Source organism: Capra hircus, chromosome 29, assembly GCF_001704415.2.
Source record: "Capra hircus breed San Clemente chromosome 29, ASM170441v1, whole genome shotgun sequence".
NCBI classification, from domain to species: domain Eukaryota; kingdom Metazoa; phylum Chordata; class Mammalia; order Artiodactyla; family Bovidae; genus Capra; species Capra hircus.
In genome coordinates, this window is record NC_030836.1 from 48,812,110 (window position 1) to 48,836,112 (window position 24,003).

The 24,003-nt window shown below is 57.3% G+C and overlaps 1 protein-coding gene across 1 annotated transcript in view; it reads right to left on the reverse strand.

The window, feature by feature from the left end:
* SHANK2 (SH3 and multiple ankyrin repeat domains 2) overlaps positions 1-24,003 on the reverse strand; it is a 564,129-nt gene that overhangs the window by 203,688 nt on the left and 336,438 nt on the right. The window contains exon 16 of the mRNA XM_018043149.1: positions 3,044-3,119. Within this exon, the coding sequence (XP_017898638.1) occupies positions 3,044-3,119 (76 nt within the window). The remainder of the gene's footprint in view (positions 1-3,043; positions 3,120-24,003) is intronic.

Below are 24,003 nucleotides of genomic sequence, written 5' to 3' on the forward strand. Positions count from 1 at the left end.
CGTCTGACCCAGATAGAGACTCAGCAGCAGAAGCCAGGGGCAGGCCTGACTCCCTGGAAACCATCGCTTCTCTGAGCACCCTTTCTGGACTGTGCTGGCGGCCAAGCCCATAGCCTGGGCTTTTAGGGTCAGGCGGTGGGCAGTCTCAGCAAGGTCTGAAGAGCCCGAAAGCCCTCTGAAAGAGGGGACTGGCTACTCTGCTTGGAATCACATTTCTGTTCCAGCACATCTTGTTTATGAGAGAAGGGAGGCTGGGGCAGGGAAACACTAAACCCAGCAGCTCCCCGCCTAGGTATACACACAAAAGACCTGGAAACAGGTGTTCACAAAAACACTTGTACACAAGTGCCCACAGCAGCCTATTTACAACAGCCGGAAGGTAGAAGCAGCTCAAGCGCCCATCCACGGATGAATGGATACACAAAACGTGGTCCCTCCCCACGACGGGATATTATTCAGCCTCAAAAAGGAAGGCTATTCTGACACCTGGTACAACACAGACAGATCTTGAGGACGTTATGCTCGGTGAAAGCAGCGAGACATACAACGACAAATAGCGTGTGATTCCACTTAGGAGGAGGCCCCTAGAGCAGATTCCTAGAGACAGAAAGCAGGCCGGTGGGGGCCATGAGCTGGGGGAGGGGGTGGGGAGTGAATGTTTAATGGGGACAGAGGGTCAGGTTGGAAAGATGACAATTTTCTGGCAATGGATGGCGGTAACTGCCAGAGACCGATGTGAACGTACCTGACGCCACTGAGCTGTGCGCTCAGACATGGTTATGATGGGGTCACTGACTCAAAGGACATGAGTCTGAGCAAGCTCGGGAGACAGCGAGAACAGGGAGGCCTGGTGTGCTGCAGTCCATGGGGTCGCAAAGAGTCGGACACGACTGAGCGATTGAAAACAACGGCAGTTCAGGGGGCTGCAAAGAGTCAGACACCACTGAGCGCCTGAACAACAGCAATGTGCCACTGAGCTACACACTTACACATGGTCATGGTGGTAAATTTTGTTACTTGCATCTTGCACTGAAAGTGAGTGTCGCTCAGTTATGTCCGACTCTTTGCGACCCCATGCACTGTACAGTCCATGAAATTCTCCAGGCTAGAATACTGGAGAATGGGTAGCCTTTCCTTTCTTCAGGGGATCCTCCCAACTCGGGGATTGAACCCAGGTCTCCTGCATTGCAGGAGGATTCTTTTCTAGCTGAGCCACCAGGAAAGCCCAAGAATTCTGCAGTGGGTATCCTATGCCTTCTCCAGCGGATCTTTCTGACCCAGGAATCGAACCAGAGTCTCCTGCATTGCAGGCAGACTCTCTGCCAACTGAGCTCTCAGGGAAGCCCACTTGTATTTCACCTCAATAAAAAATTAGAGGAAAAAAAGGGATGAAATGCTAACACATGCTAAAGCATGGACGAATCTTGAAAATATTCTACTAAGTAAAGAAGCCGCTCGCAGAAGGCTACACACCGTAGGATTCCACTTCTGGGAGATGTCCAGAACAGGCTAATCCTCAGCGACAGAAAGCAGATTGGTGGCTGCAGGGGCATGGGGCAGGGAAGGATGGAGACTGCTTCATGGGTTAGGGGGCTTCTTTTCGGGGCAACAGAAATGCTTTGGAACCAGATAAAGGCGATGTTGTTGTTTAGCTGCTAAGTCGTATCCAACTCTGTGACTCCACGGACTGCAGCCCCGCCAGGCCCCTCTCTCCATGGGATTTCCCAGGCAACAGTACTGGAGTGGGTTGCCACGTCCTTGACCAGGGGATCTTCCCGGACGAGGGACTGGACCTGTGTCTCCTGCACCAGCAGGCGGGTTCTTTACCGCTGAGCCCCCAGGGGAGCCCGATAAAGGCGATGGCTGCACAACACTAAATGCTGCTGAACTGGGCGCTTTATGGTCACTTTAGGTTACAGAAATTTTAACTCAGTAAAAACAAACACATGAAACCAGGTTCCACCCCTCAGAAGGCAGACGAGCATTAAGATCCCACCGAGAGAGTCCGGGGAGAACCAAGGGCAGGGGTCCAGATCCTTCCACAGCCCGGAGCTTCTCAGGAGGTGAGGAGGGCAGGGAACTCCAGACAGGGGCCCGGTTGGCCGTCCGGCGAGGCGGAGCTCGAGCGTGTGCCCTGCCTCCTCTGCTTCCCAGGCTGGTCCTCATTGAACCCCCCGCCCCCGCCTCGTCCAGTAAGAACCCTTAGTCTGGATGACGGGACAGAGAAACTTCGCGCCTGGGGACAGTCAGAGCCAGAGAAACTGACACCGCGGCGGGAACACGGGCCGCAAGTGCTGCTCGCTCCCAGCTCTTCTTGGAGTCGTGGTCCAAAACGGCGCTCCCCCTCGCCCAGCAGGACCCCGGCCGCCTCCACAGCCCCCAAAGCTAAAAGGCAGAGGTGCCGGGGACCCGAGGAAGGGCTCCCTGCGTTACACCGAGTGTGTTTCTGCTGGAAAATCTGAACCCCCGCCCCGTGCCACAACGCTCTCTGCAGGAACCAAATGAGCCACTTCTGAAGGATCCAGAAAGCAAACCCGCCCCTCCTGCAAGGTCTGCCAGGTTTCAGGTCACCAGGATGAGCCCTCCTCTGACCAAATCTTCAGCTCAGTGGCCGGAGGAGCAGGGAAGATGCAAATGAGGTGGAAGCTGGAGGGCACCCTCATGTCCCCCAGGAAGACGCTGCCACGTGGGGCCATCTCCAGGCTCCTGTGGCCCAGCAAGGTCATCTTGCCCACTTGTCCCTCTTTCCCCTCAAACAAGGCCAGGCTCTCCTCCTCTCCCCTGAGCCCCCCACCCGTAGGTTCCAGCCTGACTGTGAGCTGCAGGCGGCCGGGAGACCACTTCTCAAGCGGGTCCTCTGGAAGATGGTGGTCTCCATCATTCCAGCCCATGTCCACAGGGGTGGGGGGGCTGGGTGACAGGGGACACACAGAAGGAAACGAGCTAAGGACCCGAGTGCTCCATGCAGGATGGTCCAGCGCCTTCCTGACACCTACGAGCATCTTTGAGCGGAGGGGGCCTGGCAGGAGGAACCACGTCTTACCTGGAGGCATCGAAGCTGTCGTAGGAGCCGACTGTGTAGTGCCGGAAGAGTTTCTTGCTGCGGTCTGCACGAGTTTCTGCAGAGAGGGAAGAGAGACATCACTTAGAAAGCCATGGTCCCCAAACGCTGAGACCATGAGAGGCTGGCCGGGCCCCCGCCTTTGTCTGACCTCGGAAGTGTGGGACCCGCTTCTCCTGGGGAAAGATCTGGGAGAGAGATGAGGCCCTGCTCTGTGGCCAAACTTTGCAAACTGTGGGGGATGCCGATGAACGCCAAGGATGACTGCTGGAGAGTCCCAAGCTCCGGTCCCCAGTGGAGGCTAAGTTCCAGGGTCCTCAGGTGGTAGAGGATGAGCTCTGCAAAGAAGACAGGGCCGTGCAGGTCCCAGCGGGAGCAGTGGAGGCCCACTCGGCACATGGAACCTGCTAGAACGGTATTCTGAAGTGATGCTGCCCAGCCGCCAGCAAACATGAGAACCTGCGGATGACTGCTTTGGGGAAAAAAGAATGTTTATTACTATTTTGCTTATTATTGCTTTTGTGTTCAGTCACTCAGTCGTGTCCAACTCTTTGCGTCCCCACGGACTGTAGCTCCCCCCAGGCCCCTCTGTGCATGGGATCTCCCAGGCAAGAATACTGGAACGGGTTGCCGTTTCCTTCTCCAGGGGATCTTCCCAACCCAGGGATCGAACTCGCATCTCTTGCGTCTCCTGCATTGGCAGGTGGATTCTTTACCACTGTGCCACCTGGGAACCCCCTGATTATCATGACTTTCTCCTAAAACAAACAAAAACCAAACAAACATGATTAAGTTCCTAATTAAGTCCTCTGCTTACTTCTCTAACTCAGCAGATTTCGAGGTAAATTTCACGGGAAAGTAGATGAATGGTGTAGTTAGACTTAATTGATAGCTTAGAGCTGTGGGGGAAAAGCCCACAACAGCACAAAGGCAAGAAATACAGCTGCTTCTGGCTTACTGTTCAGGTATTTTCCCCCCAAACCTCGTGCATACCCTCTTTCCCAAACCCTGGGAAAAATACAGAGAAATTTCGTGGTTGGCTTCAGGAGGATAGCTCAAATCTCACGTAAACCCTTGTAACTCTGTTGTCCGTCTCCCTGACCCGACGTTTCAAAGAAAATGTAATTTTATCCAAACCCAAAAGCACATTTTCAGGGGAAATGTGAACAACTGCAAGGGCGTTGAATAGGGTGTGCCTGATAACAGTTGACTCCTTTCAGGCTCAGAGGCAACTGATGCAGCAAAAATACACACCCCCTTCTATTAATATAAAGTGTGATGTTGCCTTTGGGGGTGGGGTGGGGAGAGGACCAGGTGGCCAGCTTAGGACTACATTTCCCAGCACCCCCCTGCAGCCAGGCATGGCCACATGACCAGCTCTCACCAATGGAACTTGAGCACACACCACTGCAGGAGGGGAGGGGAGAGGGGTTGTGTGTGTGTGTGTCCCTTCCAAGCTTGGCTTCTATGCAGGCCAGGGAGCTCTCCATACCTTCTCTTGCTGCTTCTCCCAGCTCAAAGCTAGGACTCCCAGGCCCAAGAGGATGATGGGATCCTCAAGGATTCCTAGCAATGCCTGGGTCGCTGTGCGTTAGCTGTTAAAGTGGGTAGCACACTTGTCCTGCCTTGCGCTACACTCCAGGGACCTGCATGTCACAGCAGCTAACACTGCCTTAAAGGTTCTCTGGGACTCGGCTCGCCGAGCCTCTCCCATCAGCCCACCTGAGGCTGCAATGATACGAAAGTTAAAATTCCCTGAATCTCGGTAACAGCCGCATGCCCACTGTGGTCCCTGGCGCTGAGCACTGGCTGGGTCCCAGGCCCTGTTCCAAGCGCTGCTCCTGTACCCACTCATCTGCCCGTCATGACCCCTGGGGAGGGCGTACGTGTGCCACTCTGCAGGTCCCGCCAATTCCAGCCAAGGGTGGCTCCCCTACTTTCGGTCCATCTCATGCCACCCTTCCTATCCCCGTGTGTCCTCGCCGTGGAGAGAGCCACTCGCCTCTGCTTGGCGTCTGTCTTTGCTTTGTCGTTGCTGTCTTTGGGACAGGCTGGGATGTGGGACCCCGCGCTGCAGTGTTTGCACCCGGACAAACATCCCCTCCAGTGACAGATACAGAGAAACTCAAAGGAACTGGGGCAGACTCTGGACAAGATACACAGAGATCAAAAAGCCCAACGGCCCCTTCCGAGGAGCAAGGAGCAAAAGCAGGTGCCATGCGAGATCTCTGCACACGGCACCGCCGAGGGGGTGGGCAGACCACCTCGGTCACTCCTTTGGCCCAAGCCACCGACCCGCCCCTACCCTCACCCCATTTACGGAACCAGCTCGCTCCCCTGGAGCACAGCAAAGGAGCGAGTTTCCCGTTCTCTGCCCCTCGTGGGGCAGCGTGAGTCCTAGTAACGCCTGGCCTGATCCTCATCTGGCCTCTTTATCCATTTCTGTTGATTAAAGAGTCCAAGAACCTGGATTTGTAACATCTCTGTCCTCACTAACATGTATTGAGTCCCTCCCCTGGGTCACGATTTGTGCCCATCCAGGCTCCCACTTGGTGGTCACAGAAGCCTGGTGAGGGAGGTAAGACTGCTGGACCCATTTTATAGATGGGTCTGCTGAGGATTGCCGAGGCCAAGGCACATGCCTGCCAAACAGCAGGGCTGGGATGGGTCCTCGGCCAGAAGACGGGCTCCAGGGCCAGGCTGAGAACCAGCAGACCACACCAACGGGTCCTTGGTGAGGGCTGAGTGCCCTCTTGGTGCTTAAAGGCAGGGATCTGGCCTTAGTTCTTCCCTCTGTATCACCTCTGGTGTCTCACTCCTGGCAGACATGTGATGTCGAAGCTGGCAGACCTAATCCCAACAGTCCACTGTAAATCAGCAAATAGGAACACACTGCACGCAGTCGGAGGGACCCGGGGGCACTGGTCCAGCCAGGCTGCACGCATGTCTGCTGTGCTTGGCAGCCAGGCTGCACGTGCCCTTCTCCCTGGCATCCTGTACCACACACGTGCTCACATCCAGTTACTATTCATCAGGTCCACCTGGAGGCCAGGCCCTGTGCCCCACGTGCGGGGATTAGGAGGACTTAGAGAGGGTGGGGCCTCTGCTCTCTGGGGCTCAGGGTCTTGGGGGTGGGGATGCTGGCTGGGCTGAGGGCCCCAGGAGTCAGATAGCTGTGTAGCGGAGCAGGGAGCATGTGGGGCGGGCAGAGCGTCTGGCCAGGCCATCCCTGTGCCATCCGAGTGGGCAACACACTCCCCAGGCCCTGGAGGATAGTGCGATTGGAACCCAACGCAGCTCAGGAAACCATTGACCGACTGTGGGGATGGGCTGTTAACTATTATTACAATTGCTTATTTTCTGTTGCTTAAGCCCCACGTGCAGGCTCTGTGCTGGTTGTCTAGGGAACTGCTGGGCTCTGAGAGCTGGCTGGTGCCGGCCGCCGGCTGGGGTCAGAGGTTCCAGGTCGCAGGAGCAGAGTGTGTAGTCAACACGTGTGTGTGTGTGTGTGTGTGTGTGTGTATGTGTACATGTCCACGTGTTTACCAGAGGAAACAAATGTTCCAGAAAGAGACCGTTTCTAGATCTGCTAGCCAGGGGTTCCCAGAGTTTGGGATTTTGTGAACCAAGAAAATTTTAGACAAAAGAGAGACGGATGTAGACTAACATGAGATTTACCAAGTTCTTAATCTGGCCTTAAAAATAATGGGTTCCCTTCCGCTCCCACAAGTTGTGTAAGAGAAAGGCGAGCTTTGGGGATCATATAATCTCTGACTGCTTTGTGAAAAACTTCCACTGCATGGACAATCCCTGCCCTCTGGATGCTGGACACAGTGAGACTTCCGCTCTGAGATATGGCCCTGAGGGACAGCAGAGGGGTCCATCACCATCATCACCATTACCGTCACCAGTGCTACCACCGTTAGCCTCATCATAGCAGCAGCAGCATCGTTACCATCACCATCACCATCAGGACCACACCACCATCATCATCACCGTCACCACCACCATCAGGACCACACCACCATCACCACCACCATCATCACCATCACCATCAGGACCACACCACCGTCACCACCACCATCAGGACCACACCACCATCATCATCACCGTCACCACCCCCACCAGCATCACCATCATCACATCATCTTCACCATCACCACCATCGCCACCACCATCCTCACCATTACTGACCGTCATCCTCATCACAGCCTCGTCCTCATCACCACCATCAGTCACCACATCCCTACCGACACCGCTGTTAACATCATTCCCATCATTTCTGTCATCACTGCAGTGCTGCTAAACCAGCTTTGTTTTTTTTTTTTCAGTAAATGAACTCTTTCATCTCATTTGGTCTTCCTGCAGCAGCCGGGGCTCAGTGGATTTCTTGCCTCTATGTTGCAGAAGTAGCAGGGTGCCATGATGAGGGATGTGGGCTCTGGGGCTACACTGGCCTGAATTCAGAGCCTAGCGCTGCTGTTGACTGGCTGCAGGTCGCCAGGCTCTTCATTTGTAAAGCGGGGATAATAACAGTTCCTACTCACAGGGAAGTGGTTGAGGAGTAGATGAATTAATACATGGAAAATGCTGCAACAGTGCTTGGCAAATGGGAAGCACTCTATTAACTGGTTCCTCCTGTGCATGCAGGGTTAGGGTCCTCCTCTGCTCCTCAAGGAGGCCCAAGGTCAGACATCCTGTGAGCACAGACCCCCAGCGCTGTGCCTCTGGAGTCTGGCTGCCAGTTGCCAACAGCTACTGTGTTTCCAAACATCCACACGTCTTCTACGTGCTTTCTTTGCATGAGCTCAATACTGGTACTGCTCCTGGTTGACAAGTGAGGTGGGTGAGGCTCAGAGAGGTTGAGTGAGCTTCCTGAGGTCACCCAAGCCACTGCAAGTCACAGCCTCGTAGGTCAGCATCTGCTTGGGTCCCTGGGAGGAGGCATCTTCACCAGCAACCCATCCATGACCCACAGAGGGGCAATGGCCTTTTTCTGAGACGTTCTGAGGTCTGGATGCTGAGGAAGGCGATCTTGGCCACGAGGTGGGAGGATGCGGGCTGTGGGCAGCCAGCGGGCATCACAGCACGTCAGGGGGAGAACCAGCCTGTCCATGCAGTCTGCACACAACGGGAGGTGGGGCCGAGAGCTGGGCCCGGGGACAGAGGGACACACGGGCCTGTCGCTGAGAATCCCTGGATTTTCGCTTCTGGTGGTCATGAAGGCTACTCACTCAGGATTTCTGGCTTTATTCCCTCTGGGTATGGGCTTGGATGGATCATCAAAACTTGTTTTGTCCAAATGAGTTTTCCCAAAACTAACTTATGTCACTTCCTGAGATTCCCCCCACCCTCATCACCCTTCACCTCCCTACTGTTTCCTTGCCCATGGGCATGGCAACCAAAACGTCTGAGATGATGGCTGTTGCAAGAATCTGGGTCCCCGTGTGTGCCCCCTGGGGTAGCATGACAAACAGGTGGTGTGAGCAGGAAAGAACCCTTCGTGGTCTCAGGCCACTGAGATCAGAGGCACGTTTGTCACCGCAGCTTTCCCCGGATAAGCTGACTGACGCAGATGACGCGCGGTCCTCTCTGTCACGCAAGTCAGTACACTCCATGCTTTGCCCAAGCCTGGCAGAACTGGCTCTCTGGCAACCAACCAGACAAAAATCAAGGCCGAGGCTGCGTTTGGCCCCTTGTCTGGGAGGATGCCCATTCTTTCTAGAAGAAAGTGGAAAACCACCCAAGAGGCGATAGGAACACACTCTGTTGGACACGGAGAGAGCTTGGCAGGCATCACAGGCCTCTGTGAGCATCAGAGAGGGAGGCTGAAAAACTAACCAACTAAGTGACTCATGTTTTCTAAACAACACAGAAGCTTCTCGAAGTGAGTGGTTGTGAACCAGGCCCCCCTCCTGGGCCAGTTTCAGGCTCAGCGCTTCACACGGAAACATCCAGTCCCGCTCAGCTTGGAGGCCGGCAGTCACTGCCACTCTAGTCTGAACGGTCATCATCTTCTGAACCTCGACACAGAATGAGCTTCAGAAAAACCTATCAGGTGACGCCACTTTGCTGCTTAACCATTTTCCGATGGTTTCCCAAAGAAATCAGAGCGCCTCTGCCTCCTCGTGCCCCTGAGGACACGGGTCTGTCACGCTGAGGTCCTGCCTGCCTCTGAACCCTCCTCTCGGCCCGCTCTTCCCTTCTGGGTCACTCCATTTCTGCTCTACCAGCCTCCTCTTGTCCTTCCCTGGTGGCTCAGACGGGAAAGAATCTGCCTGCAATTCAGGAAACCTGGGCTTCGATCCCTGGGTGGGGAAGATCCCCTAAAGAAGTGAATAGCTACCCACTCCAGAATTCTTGCCCGAAGAATCCCATGAACAGAGGAGCCTGGTGCGCTACAGCCCATAGGGGTTTCAAAGAGTTGGCCACGACTGAGCAACTAACTCTTTTCTTCCTTGAACCTGACGCACTCACTGGCACCCCAGGGCCTTTGCACTTGCAAGAGTCTCTCTTGCTGGGACTTTCTGCCCCAGCTCGAAGCTCACTGCACTGCTGGGTCCCCAGCCCCTACTACACAGCCTGGCACACAGTAGGTGCTCAACAGCTATGGAGTAACCAAGCCAAGGGGAAAAGCCCACGTTTCTGGGCCCCTTTGTTCTTTTCCAGCGTTGGCACGGCCATCTCCCTGGGTGTGAAACTGGAACAAGCTGAGGACACCGCACAGAAGACTGAGTTTAGTTCCGACGCTAACGAGTGGAAGCGGCCCCCCCACCAACCGAGAAACTGGAGTCCTGGCCTTGACCTCGGGGGCGACGCCCTGCGACCTCTCCCTGCAGCCCCGGACTCTCATTTTCTCCACTATCCAGCCAGACATTCGGATGAAAAGACCCCACCGCTGCTCTGCCTTCTCAGGGTGACCCATCCCCCTCCACCACCCATGTGGTGGGAGACCGAACCCCCTTGCCCGGAAGAGGGCTACAAAATCATTGAGCTGGTGTGCCCTAAAAGCTTGTCTCGGAATATGGCCTAGAAAAATCTACAGTGAGAGGAAAAAAAAAACCCTAGAAATTCCATTCCCTATACCTCTTGCGACTCGTGAAAGGGAGTGACAGATTGCAGGACGAGATCCAGATAGTCAGCATCTGAAATAGCCCTTCCCGTAGAGCTGCTGGGAGAGGATCCCTCCCAGCTCGGCGAGGGGGCTGGGGAAGGTCTCGTGGCCGCTGGGCCTTGAGTGTTACCGAGCAGCACTGAGTTCCTAGCAGAGGAAACAAGAAGGGGAATCTTCTCAAAGAAACCGATTAAGACTCTAAAAGGACTCAAAGCGTGGCATGGGGAGGAGGTGGGCTGTAGGGGCAAGAGATGGCCGTGGGGAGAGGGTGAGAACGCCAGAGCACAAGGCCCCGACCCCCACCTGGCTCCCACGTCGGGCAGCTCCCTCGCTCGTGAGTTGCAGTGGACAGGAGAGGCAGGGAGGAAAGCCTGCTTCTAGACAAGGCAAGGTGAGCTTTAGTCCTAGTGAGCGGCATGGCCCTGGGCAGGAAAGAGCCTTTCCAAGCCTCAGTTTTCTCATCTGTAAAACAGGACCAGCAGCAGAATGGACCTTACGGCCTTGTGGGGAGGGTCCAAGTCCCTTCCCGATGGGCTTGCTGTTCTCTAGGAAGCCGTCTTGAAAAGGATCCTTCTGCCCCTGGGACAGAGGAAGACCCCAACCACGTCCGTACTCAGAACCTCACGCCCTGACCAGAACTGCCAGCCTGGCTCACCAGAGCCCCTCCAGGAAGTCTGGAGTAGGAGCGACCAGTCTCTGTCCCCCATGTAAACAGAGGACGCCTCTGCTCAGGCACCGAGGCTGTCACTGGGCTCACCTCGTCGGGGGCACAAAAGAATGGACGTTGAGGCAAGAGGCTCAGGGTAGTGGTGACATGTGTAGGCCTGGAGAGACAGCCAAGCTGGCTTGGCTCCCAAAAGACCCCACATCCTGCTTCCAGACCTGCTTCTGGGACCCGCTGGGCCACACGTCCCGCCTCGGGGTCCAGGACAGGCTGCTGCGTCCCTATGGGGTGGTGGGGGGAAGCTTTCCTCCTTCGACTTCGCTCACACGGGTCTTACGTCTCTTGAACCACAAGAGTCCTCCCTGTCTTCCAGCTTCCCTGTTCTGGACAGAAACTCTTGTCACCCAGGTGGATCAAAGCAGCGTTGGTGCAGCTGGCTGGGGCAGCCGTGGACACCTGCCTCCAGGTCCTTCGCTCTGTGTTGACTGTGATAACGTACGGGGTTCCTAACACCCCCGAGGGCAGCACGCCCTCAGGGAGGACTCCAACCTGGCCCCAGGCAGGCGTCCCTGGGCCAACACAACCAGAGGGAGGCCACTGGGGATGGGGAGGTCCAGACGCCTTCCCGCTCCGTGAGAGAGTCGAGGCCGGCCACGGACAGCAGACTGAGCGCAAGACGACGCGACGTCTCCAGGTCATGCTGCCCAGTTCATGCCCCCCCGCCCCCAGTGTGCTCCCCAGGGCCTCCAGCTGTGGCCCAGCCCAGAGACACTCTGAGCCCGGGCGCCTGAGACAGCAGCACGGAGTCCAAGGGAGGGGAGCACAGAACCCAGGCGTGCCCACCTGCACGGCTGCCCCGCAGGCCTGTGAGCTGACAACTGGCAGAGCTCACTCGCTGTGCAGGACAGAAACTCAGAGACGGGGGCCTCCACTGCTTTCAGAGTCCTGTCCGGGTGTGATCCCTGGAGCTGAGCCTCAAGCCCAGCAAAAGGGGAGTCAGACAGAGGCAGCGACAGAGAGGCAGACAGACATCCACAGACAGAGACCACGATACACAATGACACAGAGATAGAGACAGAGGGGGAGAGAGAGATGCACAGAGAGACAGAGATGGTGAGTGATCAAGACAAAGATGGAGAGACACCTACAGACAGAGAGACACACACAGGGACAGACAGAGGCACACAGAGACAGCTTCAGAGACAGAGCGAGAAGAGGAAGTGGTCTTTGAGGGCCTCCACGCCTCCCCTCTGCCTCCCTCTGTTCCAGACCCTCCCCTGGACTCCACGTCTTTTTGGCTGTTACTGTCAGCCCCTCACCCCAAAGAGGCAAAAAGGACCGAGGGGACGCCGGCACGTGGGGGCCCTACACCCTTACCAAGTGGCCCCCAGCCAGCCCGTGAGGTGGTGCTTCCTGCCCGGAGTCAGGCCGCGGGGCCCCCAGGATCCACACACCTGCCTCCCACGAGGCTCCTGCCATCTCCGGTATGTTTTAAATCAGACACCGTACAGGCTACACCCAAGCCGGTGAGCCAAGGCCAGGCTCCGAACCGCAAGGAGGAAAGAAATTACCAACAGGGATGGAGACAGAAATAACTCCTCTGTTTTAAAACCGACGATGCCCACGGGCTCCACGCAGTGGAGGACCAGAGACAGGAGGGTGGGAAGAAGCCTCGGTGGGCACTGGTGCCCAGCTGGAGGCAGGCGTGGAAGGGCGGGCCGGGGTCTCGAGTTCACCATCACTTCCCACTGGGGCCAGACTCCAGGACTCACAAAAGGGGGCAACCAGTGTGAAGGGCTGGTGAGCCCGCACAGAGCGGGGGGCGGCAGCAGGGGGCCAGGGAGCTCAGCGCCCAGCTCCACCACCACGGTCCCCGCGCTGGGCTGACAGGTGCCCACCCCACTGCTGGGCGCAGAGGTCAAAGCCTCACCTCCGAGGACCACTGGCTGAGGGGCATGACTGTGACCTGAAGCCACTTCTCACGTTCACACCACGAGAGCTTGGCTCAGTCACTTCATCAGCGGCAGACCACGGACCCAGCACCTTCTGGGAGCTTGATATGGGCCTCGTGAAGCAGGGGAGGGAAAATAGGGACCCTGCTCCTCAAAGATAGCTGGACTTCATCCCACGTCCCCACCATGGAGAGCAGATTAGCTCCCTGTGGCTGCCGTAACGAATGACCCCAAGCTTACTGGCCCAGAAGAGGTCTATGACCTTACGATTGTGTAGGTCAGGATCCACTGGGGGTCTCAGGAGCTAAGGTCAAGGTGTGGGCGGGGCTCCTGCCTGTGGGAGGCTCCTGGGATGAGCCTGTCCTTTTGCCTTTTCTGGCCCCTAGAGGCTTCCCCATTCCTTGGTTGTGACCCCTTCCTCCAGCTCCCAAGCCGGCACTGTGGGTCGAATCCTCTAATCCCCATCACTCTGATTCTGAAGTCTGTGTCTCTCTCTCTCTTACAATTTAAGGACCCCTGGGACTCAGGATCATCTCCCCTCATCTTAAAGTCAGTCGACTAGCAACCTTCCTTCCACATGTGACCTTCCTTGCCCTTGGCCACGTATCCGGACACAGTCACCTGTTCCAGGGATCAGGACACAGACGCCTCTGGAAATCCTCTGCCCTCCATGACTATGGAGAGACCGTCCCTGCAGGACAGCACAGTGGGGCCAAACTTGCTCAGAACACTGTTTAAAGCCCTCAGCTAAGGAACCCAGACTCCCGCTCTCAGGTCAAAAACTCCCTAGGAGAAAGGACAGTGCTGCTCTGGCAAGCGCCCTTCTCTGTTTGCAGGCACAAGACAGAGCTCAGGTCAGAGTCTGACTCTGCAGAACCACAGTGAGACCCAGGTGGGCACCAGCTCCTGACCCTCAGCCTGTCCTCTGTGTTGCTGCTGTTGCTCAGCTGCCATGTTGTGCCTGAGTCTTTGTGACCCCATGGACCACAGCACGCCAGGCCTTCCTGTCCATCCCCATCTCCCAGAGCTTGCTCAAACTCATGTCCATTGAGTCAGTGATGCCCCCCAACCATCTCATCCTCTGTCACCCTCTTCTCCTCCTGCCTTCAATCTTTCCCAGCATCAGGGTCTTTTCCAATGGGTCAGTTCTTCGCATCAGGTGGCCAAAGTATTGGAGCTTCAGCATCAGTACTCCCAATGAATATTCAGAACTGATCTCCTTTAGGATGGGCTAGTTTGATCTCCTTGAAGTCCAAGGGACTCTCAAGGGTCTTCTCCACAGTTTCAAAGCATCAGTGCTTTGGCGCTCAGCCTTCTTTATGGTTCAACTCACATCTGTACGTGACTACCGGAAAAACCATAGCTTTGATCATATGGAGCTATGTTGGCAAAGTGATGTCTCTGCTTTTAATATGTAAAGGGAGATAAATGGTTTGACCTGTGCCCAAGGTCCCTTCGGTGAACAGAACCAGCCTCTGGACAAACAGTAACCTTTCCCCCCCGAGGCCTGCGGCCCTACTTTTGCCGGGGTCAGGGGCTCTACCCCTGAAGCGCCTTGGTTTCGGCGGTCCAGGCGGCCTCCACAGTGGGCTCTGGCACCAACACACACCCGAGTCACTGGTTCTCTTAACTCCCAGCTCCCTGGAGCACCGCAGAGTGCACATGTGTTCCATGTGTCATTAGCTCTGCTCTCCCTTCCAGCCCTGGGAAGACCGGCTCTGGGCTCATCCAGCTGGGTAAGCACGGAGTGGCAAGGGCCGTCGGAAGTGTTCAAAAATTTGCCATGAATTCACTTTTGAGCGGGCGTGGGCAGGGGGGCATGGGGAGTGCCAGCCATCACCAGTCCCGTAGGGTCCCCAAAACATGCTGGCACCACGCGAGAGTCAGACCTTCAGACGTCAAAACCCAAAGGAAAGGACGGTGCTGGTCTCGAGCTCCAGGATGAACAGAGAGCACTGCAGAGGACCAGACACAGCAGGCCCGCGTTTCTCCTTGGTCATCCCGGCCCGCTGCCGACAGTGACGAGAGAAACCCCCCCTGCAGGGTGGGCGGCAGCCGCTGGGCTGAGGGAAGGTGGGGCTGCTCATGCGGCTGTGACTTTAGGAAGCAGTCTTCCTGCCCCACACCAGGCGCAGCTGCAAAGCCCTCACGGAGCTTGGCAGTAGCAGGGCTCGGGGGGCCCAGCCGCCGAGGCCCGCCAGCACCAGATTCACCTGCTCCACCTCGGGAGAGATGAGCCCACGCGTCGGGGAGCCAAGGGCAGGTGGGGGCTGTGGCTGTGGTTCAGCCAGGATGCTGGGTGTACGGGCAGGAGGACTTTAAAGCGGCAAGGAGGCTGGACTTCCAGAGCAGCGCTTGAGGACAGGGTATCGGTGAGGTTCGCAGGGGCGCCACTGCCACCGTCACGGTCCTGATCTGTGCGGACATCCGTCACCCACCATCACCATCACAGGTGACCCCCGGGGCCGCGCGCAAAGTGCAAAACGCGTGAGCTCTCTGCTGCGGTGCTCCAGCCACCGTGCCCTCAGCCGTGGTGCCTGCTCTGCGACCGTGTAGGCGAGGCTGAGCGGCAGCCGGCATTCCTACCTCAAATCCCCGTTAGCAACCGTGAGGCGGGTCGACCCCCTCTGTGCTCCCCCAGTCGGCGGCCTCCACACACCACCAGTCCCTCCAACATCAAGACCCCTCCCTCCCCGGGAGCACCTCCTCTTGGGTCCCACATGACTGCAGCCTTCCCCTGCCCATCGAGGGGAATCGCAGGGAAAGGCTGGTCGTCTCATCCACCGCCCTGCCCTGCCTGGCATGCTCTGCCCCGTGCTGAGACGGCCTTCCTCCCCAGCAGCTCGCTTCCTTTCCCTCCAAAGGACTGCCGTGGCCAACAACAGTCGACCCCAGGCTCCTCCCAGGGGAGGCCGTGTGACCGGGTCTCGGCCAATGAGGCAGGAGCCGGCATCTGCTGGGAGGGGCTTCCTTTCCCCAAACCAGGTCCCCCCAGGGCACACTCCCTTTCCCTTCCGCACTGTGGCAGTCCAGCCTCACGGCCGCTTCCCGGGAGGGAGTGTCAGGAGAGCAGGTGGAAGAAGCCGGGTCTGGCCCCGCCTTCCTGTTGGGTGGGACAAGGAAAGCCCTGTGCATTAGGGTAGCGGTTCCGAGGGACACGTCTTCTCTGGCTTAATCAACCACTGCAGCATGAACCAGATGCTGTTGTTCCGGGGGCAGGAAAATCGAATCACAGAGAGGTTAGGCGACAGTCTCAAGTTGCACAGCTCTCGAGGGGCAGCCAGACAGGCTGTTAGGCTGCTCTCTGTATGCCTCTGCCGTCGCCGCCCGCAGCTCCACGAGGCTCGGCCAGAATGCCAGACACGACTGGACCGTTTTCAAGGCGCTCAGCCTGCGGGTGGCAGAGCTGGGACCCTAGCCTGGCTCAAGGGCACGGCTCACACTTGAGTCCCCTTCATCACGTTTGTACAGGACAAGCCTTTCCGATGAGTCATTCCCTGCGGGAGATGCTTTACGATGCTGCGCTTTGAAATCACCAGGGAATGCAGGAAACCCAGACCCCGGGCTTTCAGATTCAGGAGCTCTGTCTGAGGATGCGTGGGACCTGCCCCATTCAAGGGCAGGGCACGGGGACACCTGAGCGGAGGCCTCCCACCCAGACACCCAGTGCTGTGACCGGAGGTCGGAGGCTCTGCTTCACCCGCCTCTCTCCCCATCTTGTCGCCCTTGGGCCAAGGAAGGCTGGGGCCCCACTCCGGGGAGGCCGAGTGAGCCGGGTTCCCGGCCACATCTCCCCGTCTCCACCCTGCCAAATTGTCTGGACAAGTGAATAAAGCTGCTGGCTGTCAGTGAGTCGCTCTCTACTCTACAGTAATTAGAAGGTTGCTTTTATTTTTTTAATCAGCCCAGGCGGCTCAGTGGAAGCATTTATACCGATCCATGGAGCCAGACAGGCAGTTTAAGGGGAAATTACAGTGAATGGAGGGCTCGGAGCCTGATTGCATGTTGTTGCTATGCTTGGCGGGAGCGTCCATGCCAAGGAGGCTGTCCTCATCTCTCTCCATCACGGGGAGCACTCGGGGGGCTGGCGGAGACCAAGCCGCCCTGGCCCAGCAGCCCGGGGCTGCCATGACCGTGCCGAGGGGCAGGCTGCTTGAAAACACGCCAGGACCTGGGAGCCTCCTGGCACTGAAGCCGGCAGCCAGGCCCTGGGGGGCAGCAGCCCTCCTCCCTCCGTCCCACCAGGATGCCTGGACCGACCCCCTGTGTGCCCCCCCCCCACCCCGTCCGCAGCCTCCACCATCAAGACCCCTCCCTCCCCAGGGAACACCTCCTCCTGGGTCCCACTTGACTGCAGCCTTTGCCTGCCAATCGCAGCGCCTGGCACAGAACCGAGGTGCAGGGGCGCCCCCCTCCCCATCCTGATGATGCCCCTCCCTCGAGGCAGGGTTCTCAGCCCTCTTCCCCTCAACCCCGGAGGGGCCCGGAAAGGTGGCGTGAGAGGCCCAAGGACACACAAGGTGTGAGGAGCAGAGCTGGATTTAAACCCAGGAACCGACTGGGGGCGGAAGGACTCTTTTTAGTTCCTTAAAATCTTTTTTAGGGGCCCTGGCAGCTGAGGCTTAGGAAATAGGACACAGAGAAAAATGGGACCTGTTGAGCTCCAGGAAACCGCCCTGATCGTGTGGGCAGGCCGCTGAGCTGTCCCGGCTCGGCCTCGACGTAGGCACACCTTGGACGCAGCACCGTTCAGGACCAAGGGAGTAACCGGATTCACCCCAGCAAGGACCAGGGAGTCTGGGAGGCTTAGGAGGATCCAGGGTTAGGCGGCACTAACAGATTGCACAAAGGACCCACCCCAACAGTGACCTTACAAATGGCACCAGCCTCTTGGGCGCGAAGTCCCTGAAACCCACCAACCTGTCCCCCAAAGATGCTACAGGTCTGTGACAGACAGTGAGGCTGGCAGGGGGTGAGGACCAGCAGGTGAGACTTGGGGGGGGGTGGGCATTGCCGGAGCCTCAGCCATTCATGGCTCAGTGTCTCCTTGTACAACCTCAAGGGGCCCCCTGGGAGGCGGCGGGGGGCGGGGCGGTCCTTCAAGGATCCCCGAGCTCCCCAGCCGGAGCCCTAGCAAGCTAGCTGCATCCCCGGTCCTCCGCTTCTGGGAGCGAGAGGGTGCCGTTGCCAACAACCTACAACCTACTGTAGAAGTTGAAGAAGGCGATGCAGGCTGAAAATACAGATGGTGTTTTCTTGTCTCAGAGGCTCCCATACCGGAGAAGCACCCAGTTCACTCGATTTAAAACACACACACACACATACACACACACAGAACTAAAAAGCACACCAGCCATGCTTTCTTTGCAGAAGGGCAAGCTGGATGGATCGGGAGGCACGCTGCCCTCTGTCCACTTTGGGGAGACGTGTCATGCAGCTTGGCAGGGGGAGCACACAGGAACCCTGGACACGTCTCTGCCTTTACGTTACGGCGATTCACAATGCAGTCGTCCGCCCTTGGAACTTAACAGCAGCGCTCACAGGAATAGATGCTCCAGTGGGTCTTAACTCCCTGCACCTTCCCCCGCCCCCCGCCCCCATGGCAGCTTGAAAGGACTTTGGAGAATCAGGCCCCTGGGACACTAACAGTACCCGAGATGCTCGTCTGCCGGGGTGACTTGACGGCTACCTTGATTTTTCTCTTCTATCTTGGGAGCACTAGAAAGCCGTTAGGGAAACGATAGTCTTCCCTGGTGAAACACCACCACCAGAAATACACTACTTCTCAAACACACCCAGCACAGAGCCATCGCCTCCATAGCCAGCCACCCCGACTCGCCCAGCGCCACCCTGACGGGTCGGGAACAAAGACGCGTGCGGCCACACCGTACCTCCGAAATGAACTTTCTTCTTGAACCGGGAGTTCTCAGCCATCGTCTCTAACCTGGGTGTGACCATCTCACTCAGGCTGGTCCCACTGCTGGTCCGGGTCCGTGCGGAGCCCGCATCCACAAGGCCCGCCTCATCTACTATTGTCTGTTAATCCAAGAGGAAAAAAGTTGCAGCCCTCCGCGGTCAGAATTGCGGAACAAAAGGGAAAAAAGCAGAGGAAGAAGAAAGATGGCTCCAAGTGTTTAATCCGCAGGGAGGTTTTCAGATTTGACTTTGGGAGACTGCACGTCGGGATCGGCGGAAAATTCGGTTCTTTGACACAAGTTGTAAGCTCCAGATTGGAGCCCGCATCCTTTCACTTCCCACTGTACCGGGGATGGTTTTTTTTTTTTTTTCCCCTAGTGCTGGTTTCCATGGCAACGCATCAGTCACTAGTCTAAATAAGTACGGGTGAAGGACGCCTGGAAAACCAGTGCAATTACGCATGCCATTAGCGGGGAGAGGAAAATGATTCAACCCCACGATTAGCACGGGGCCGAGGTAACACTTAGAGCCTGCTGTCGTCCTTGTCCTGAGGAATCGCTTTCTCATTTTGTCACACAGGGTTTTCTTGGTCCCAGCGGTTTCTGAGCCCTGTGTGCTGTGGGGTGGATGGCCGGGTGGAGAAGTCCATTCTGACCATGCCACCCAGCGGAGCCAAGGTCAAAGAAAGGGACAGGACCTCAGTGAAGCGGGTCTTGGCTGAAGGCATCCCTTGGGCCTTCCATTGGTCTCTGCATCCCTGGAGGAGGGGAAGGGGTCTTCAGGTGTTTGGAGGGATTGGGGGGACATGCACACACTCTGCACACTCAGCATGAAGGCTGGTGGGGAGCAGGCTGCAGGCAGGGCTTGCTGTCGGGCAGGCGGCTGAGCCTGCCTCCTTCCTAGTGACGCCCTCTCACCTCATGGCTCTTGCTTGGGAAGGCTCAGTGGGGTAGAGGCCAGGCTCTAGATCCTTTTTCTCCTGTGTCATCAACTTCTTCCCTTAAACAGCTGCCACAAGTTCATGGTGTGGTCCTGGACAGGACCCCTCACCTCTGAGCTGCAGGATTCCCATGGGTCTGAAGGGCTGGTGACTCTCAGTCAACGTCCTTTGGGTTCTGAGCGGCAGGCCACGTGGCCAGCGGGCAAGCAGGAGCCAGGTCCCACACCCGCCAGCTGCATGGCCCGGGTCCAGCCTCTTATTTGTCAGATGGGGTGATGATAATGAATTATCTAAAGCTAATTATCAATGAATTAAACCAGTTACTTATTACTTAATTTAACAATTAATACATAAATCATTAAAATGGGATGTTAGGGTTGTGAATGATTTTGTTTCAGAGCCAACATGAAAAGCACAAACCCTCTGCTCCCTGTAGACCTGAGGCTGGATGCCGCCTGGTTCGAGGTGTAACTCGCCCTCAGAGTCCTGTCCACCCAGCCGTGTTGGAGCAGATGCCCCATGAAGACTCAGAGATGAGGACACTGGCCCAGAGAAGTTGAGTGGCCTAAGGGCACCCAGCCAGCTAAAGGGGAGCCTGGAGCCTCTCGACCCAGTGCTGCGCCTGCCGGGCATCCCTACCTCCTGCCGCGCACCCCCAGGGACGCAGGGCTCTCAGCTGACCGTTGGGGATGAAGACCAAGGGGGGCTTCCTCCCTCACCCCAGCTAGGGACATCCCCAGCTGGGTGTCCTGGAGGAGGTGCTGGTTCCCAATCCTGGCCCCTGGGGCCCAGACCTAAGTGGATTCCTGCTTCTCCAGGGCCCTGTCCCTCCACTGGCATTCCGACTGGTCTCTAGGCAAAGCAGGGGGTCCCAGAAACAGCCCGTGCCTGACACGCTGGAGGCCCAGGGGCCGCGGCTGCCACTCCCTGGGGGAGACCCCGTGGGAGGCAGCAGTGGAGACTGGAGGGTAAAAACAGCGCGGGTTTCCCTCCGCAGCCCAGCCCCTTCTCCGTGCTCCACGCCGCTCACATGCCCTTCAGCTCCGTGTCCCCTCCCCTAGGTGGCTCAAAGCCTCGTGTCCTTGGAGGCGCCCCGTCCCTCGCGGGGGGGGAGCCGCTTGCAGCTGCAACTCCTGCCAGGTCACTGACCGATTTGGCGGGCAAATCAGGCCCTGAGGGCAGGGCTGGCCCTGTCTCATCTGCGACCTTCCGCAAATTTCTCACCCTCTCTGAGATTCAGCTTCAGGAAAAACGGGCATGCAAGAACACGTTCTCATGAAGGGCTACCTGAAAATCACGAGTCGGCTTGGGGGGTTGGCTCCCGGCGGCAGAGGTGGGTCCGACCCGGACGCCCCTGCGCCCCCAGGCCTGCGGCCCACAGACGCCCCGTGTACCCACCGCACACATGAACACTCGGCAGAAACTGTAAAGTGTTGTGCTGGGTCATCACCTGTCCAGCCGGCCCATCACAGAGGTGGATGTGGTCCGTGCGTCTCACACACACACACGCACAGACGTGGTTCGTCTGCCCAGGACTTGAGAGATGACAGGGGATTTTCTCCACCCTATGTGGTCACAAGGGCCTCAGTGGGTGAGGTCACAAGCCCCTGATGCCCAGGGGCTCCGGGACTTTAGGGATGTTCCTGAGGCTCTCTGCGCCGCGTTACTAACTGGACTGTGTCCTCCTCCCCTCAAACTCATACGTTGCGGCCCTAAGCCCCTCCTGCGAGTGGCCTGTGGAGGTGATGAGGGTCAGAAGGAGGTCACGAGGGTGGAGACCCGCCCCCAGGAGACTAGCATCCATATAAGGAGAGGCAGGGGCTTCCCTGGTGGTTCAGCTGGTAAAGGATCCATCTGCAATGCGGGAGACCTGGGTTCGATCCCTGGGTCAGGAAGATCTCCTGGAGAAGGGAATGGCTACCCAGTCCAATACTGTGGCCTGGAAAATCCCATGGACTGTATAGTCCATGGGGTCGCAGAGATGGACACGACTGAGCGACTTTCACTTTCAAGGAGAGGCCAGAGACCAGAGCTGGGTTCCTCCAGCCTGTGAGGGCCCAGGAGAAGGCAGCCGCCTACAAACCAGGAAGAGAGCCCTCTCCAGGGGCTCACCTGGCGCCTTGACCCTCCGGCACCGTGAGGAGTAAACGTCAGCCCCAGTCAGTGTGGCCCCAGCAGATGAGAGAGGCATGTTCCTGCATTGGGGAGGTGGGGACGGACAAGGTGCTGACTCGGGATGGAGAGGGGCCCGGGGGGTGGGCCTGCAACACCAGGCGCTCGCTCACTGCACCATGAAGAGGGCGGCAGACCCGCACCCATCACACCCACCGAGCTTTCTGGGCAGGAGACGACACTGAGACGCGTTCACAGCTCTCAGCCGAACACCTGCCTCTGATGACTTAGAACCCAGCAGTACTGACAGTTGTGCGTTCTTGAGGCTCAGGTGCGTGCATGTGCACACACACACACACATTCACACTCACGCACACACACACACACTGTGCGGGGGACAGGGCACAGGCGGGGAATCTGGAATTCATCTACTTGCCAAGGAGATCTAAAACTCAAAGCTCCTTTCCAGAACCCAGAGGAGCTCAGTGCATGCTCCTGGGACGTCGCAGCCCCTCTTCCAGGCAGGACTGAGGTCAATGCCTCCCTGGACCCTGCCTGGCATCTCCCTGGCTCCAGTTACTGCCCAGGACATCGCGATGCCTCTTCTCGTCGTGTGCAGACCCCGTCTCCCAGGCAGGTTCCATGTTCATTCCCGGGGGGCCCAGCCTCCCTCTCAAGTCCCATTCACGGGTGTTACAGCCAACAGTTGTGCGTGTCAGGGTGTGTGGGGTTTTCCTGGAGTGTGAGCTGCTCACAGGCACTCACAGCATTCCCCGTCTCTGACACTTGGTCCCTGGCATGTGGTACGGGCTCGGTTCTCAACGAGTTAGATGCTGTCCCTTGGGCTTAATACACAAACCAAAGTCATAAGCAGGAGCCACAGATCCAAACGCCTCCAGGCAGGCCATGCGTCAAGCAGCAGGTGTCAGACAGCAGGGAGTGGTGGGGTCTGAGGTCGACAGAATCTCAACGATGAGCAGATCCTAACTTCCAGGGAAGTGCTGATTTTTTCTGAAAGCAGCTGCAGGCGGAATCAGGCCCCAGGCACCACTCTGCAAGCTGCGGGCCCCTGGCAGCGCTCTCATGGTGGGCAGCCCTGTGTCCAGGGTTCTGGAGGGCCGTGGTCTCGGTGCTGGAAGGTACCATGAGCAGGTGCTGGCAGGATCGGGTGTGGTCAGTCCTCAGCAGCCCCCAGGTGGATGGAAGACCTCATAACCCTCCGAGCTCAGATCCTACACTCTTGTCAGACGGGACACAGAGAAACACAAAGAACTCTCCGGAAACGCCAGTGCCTTCAGCACTGAGAGAAGAATATCCTTTGTTCATCTGCAGCTTTTCGATGATGCTTATCTGAGCCCCCACACCACACCCCTGGTGGCAAGGACCCTCAGGGGGTGTGAGCATTTCAGGCGACACCTGGGGTGATGATGGCACTTTTCTGAGCGGGAGCATCCGTCTACCTACTGTCTTCCGGTCAGGCAGCCCCCGAGTGTGCACACTCTGAAATAACCCTGCACTGTCACGGCCTGTTTCACACTCCCCGCCACCCCAGGGGTGACGTATGCCCCCCTTGGTGCCCGGCCCACCTCCCACCCTCTGCACCCTGATGGGGAGTGACTGTGGACACTGCGTTTCCCAGACGCCTTGGCCGGGGCAGCAGCCAGGTTTTGGAGAGGAGACCCCTGTGCAGGGTGGCAGGGAGGCGCCACTGCTTTGCACGACCCTGGTGGGAGGGTCCCACACACCCCGAGGAACGCCTCTTGGGTCTTTCTGCTGCCCTAACTCAGGGGCAGGGGTGACCTGTCTCTGGGTGGCATCACCTACCCCCTTCTCTTCCTCTCGCCCTTCCTACAGTCTTGTCACAGAAACACACTGGATTCTCCAGCAATACTTTTGAAATCAATCTCCTGCATTCCAGGGACTTCCCTGCTGGGCCAGCGGCTGAGACTCTGCCTTCAAGTGCAGAGGGCTGTGGCTTCCATCTCTGGTCTTGTGGCCAGTGAACCGAAACAGGAAACAGAAGCAATATTGCAACAAACTCAATGAAGACTTTAAAACCTGTCCACGTCAAAATCAACATCTTTAAAAAAAATTTCCTGTATTCCACCCTCTATGTCTGAAGCACCTGCCGAGGGGTGTGTTTGCTCCTAACCGGGCATTGGCTGATAAAGGGTGTGATGTTAAATTTTTTGGAATGAGGTGTATTATGGGTTTTTAATGTAAGAATTTCATTGAAAGAGAAAG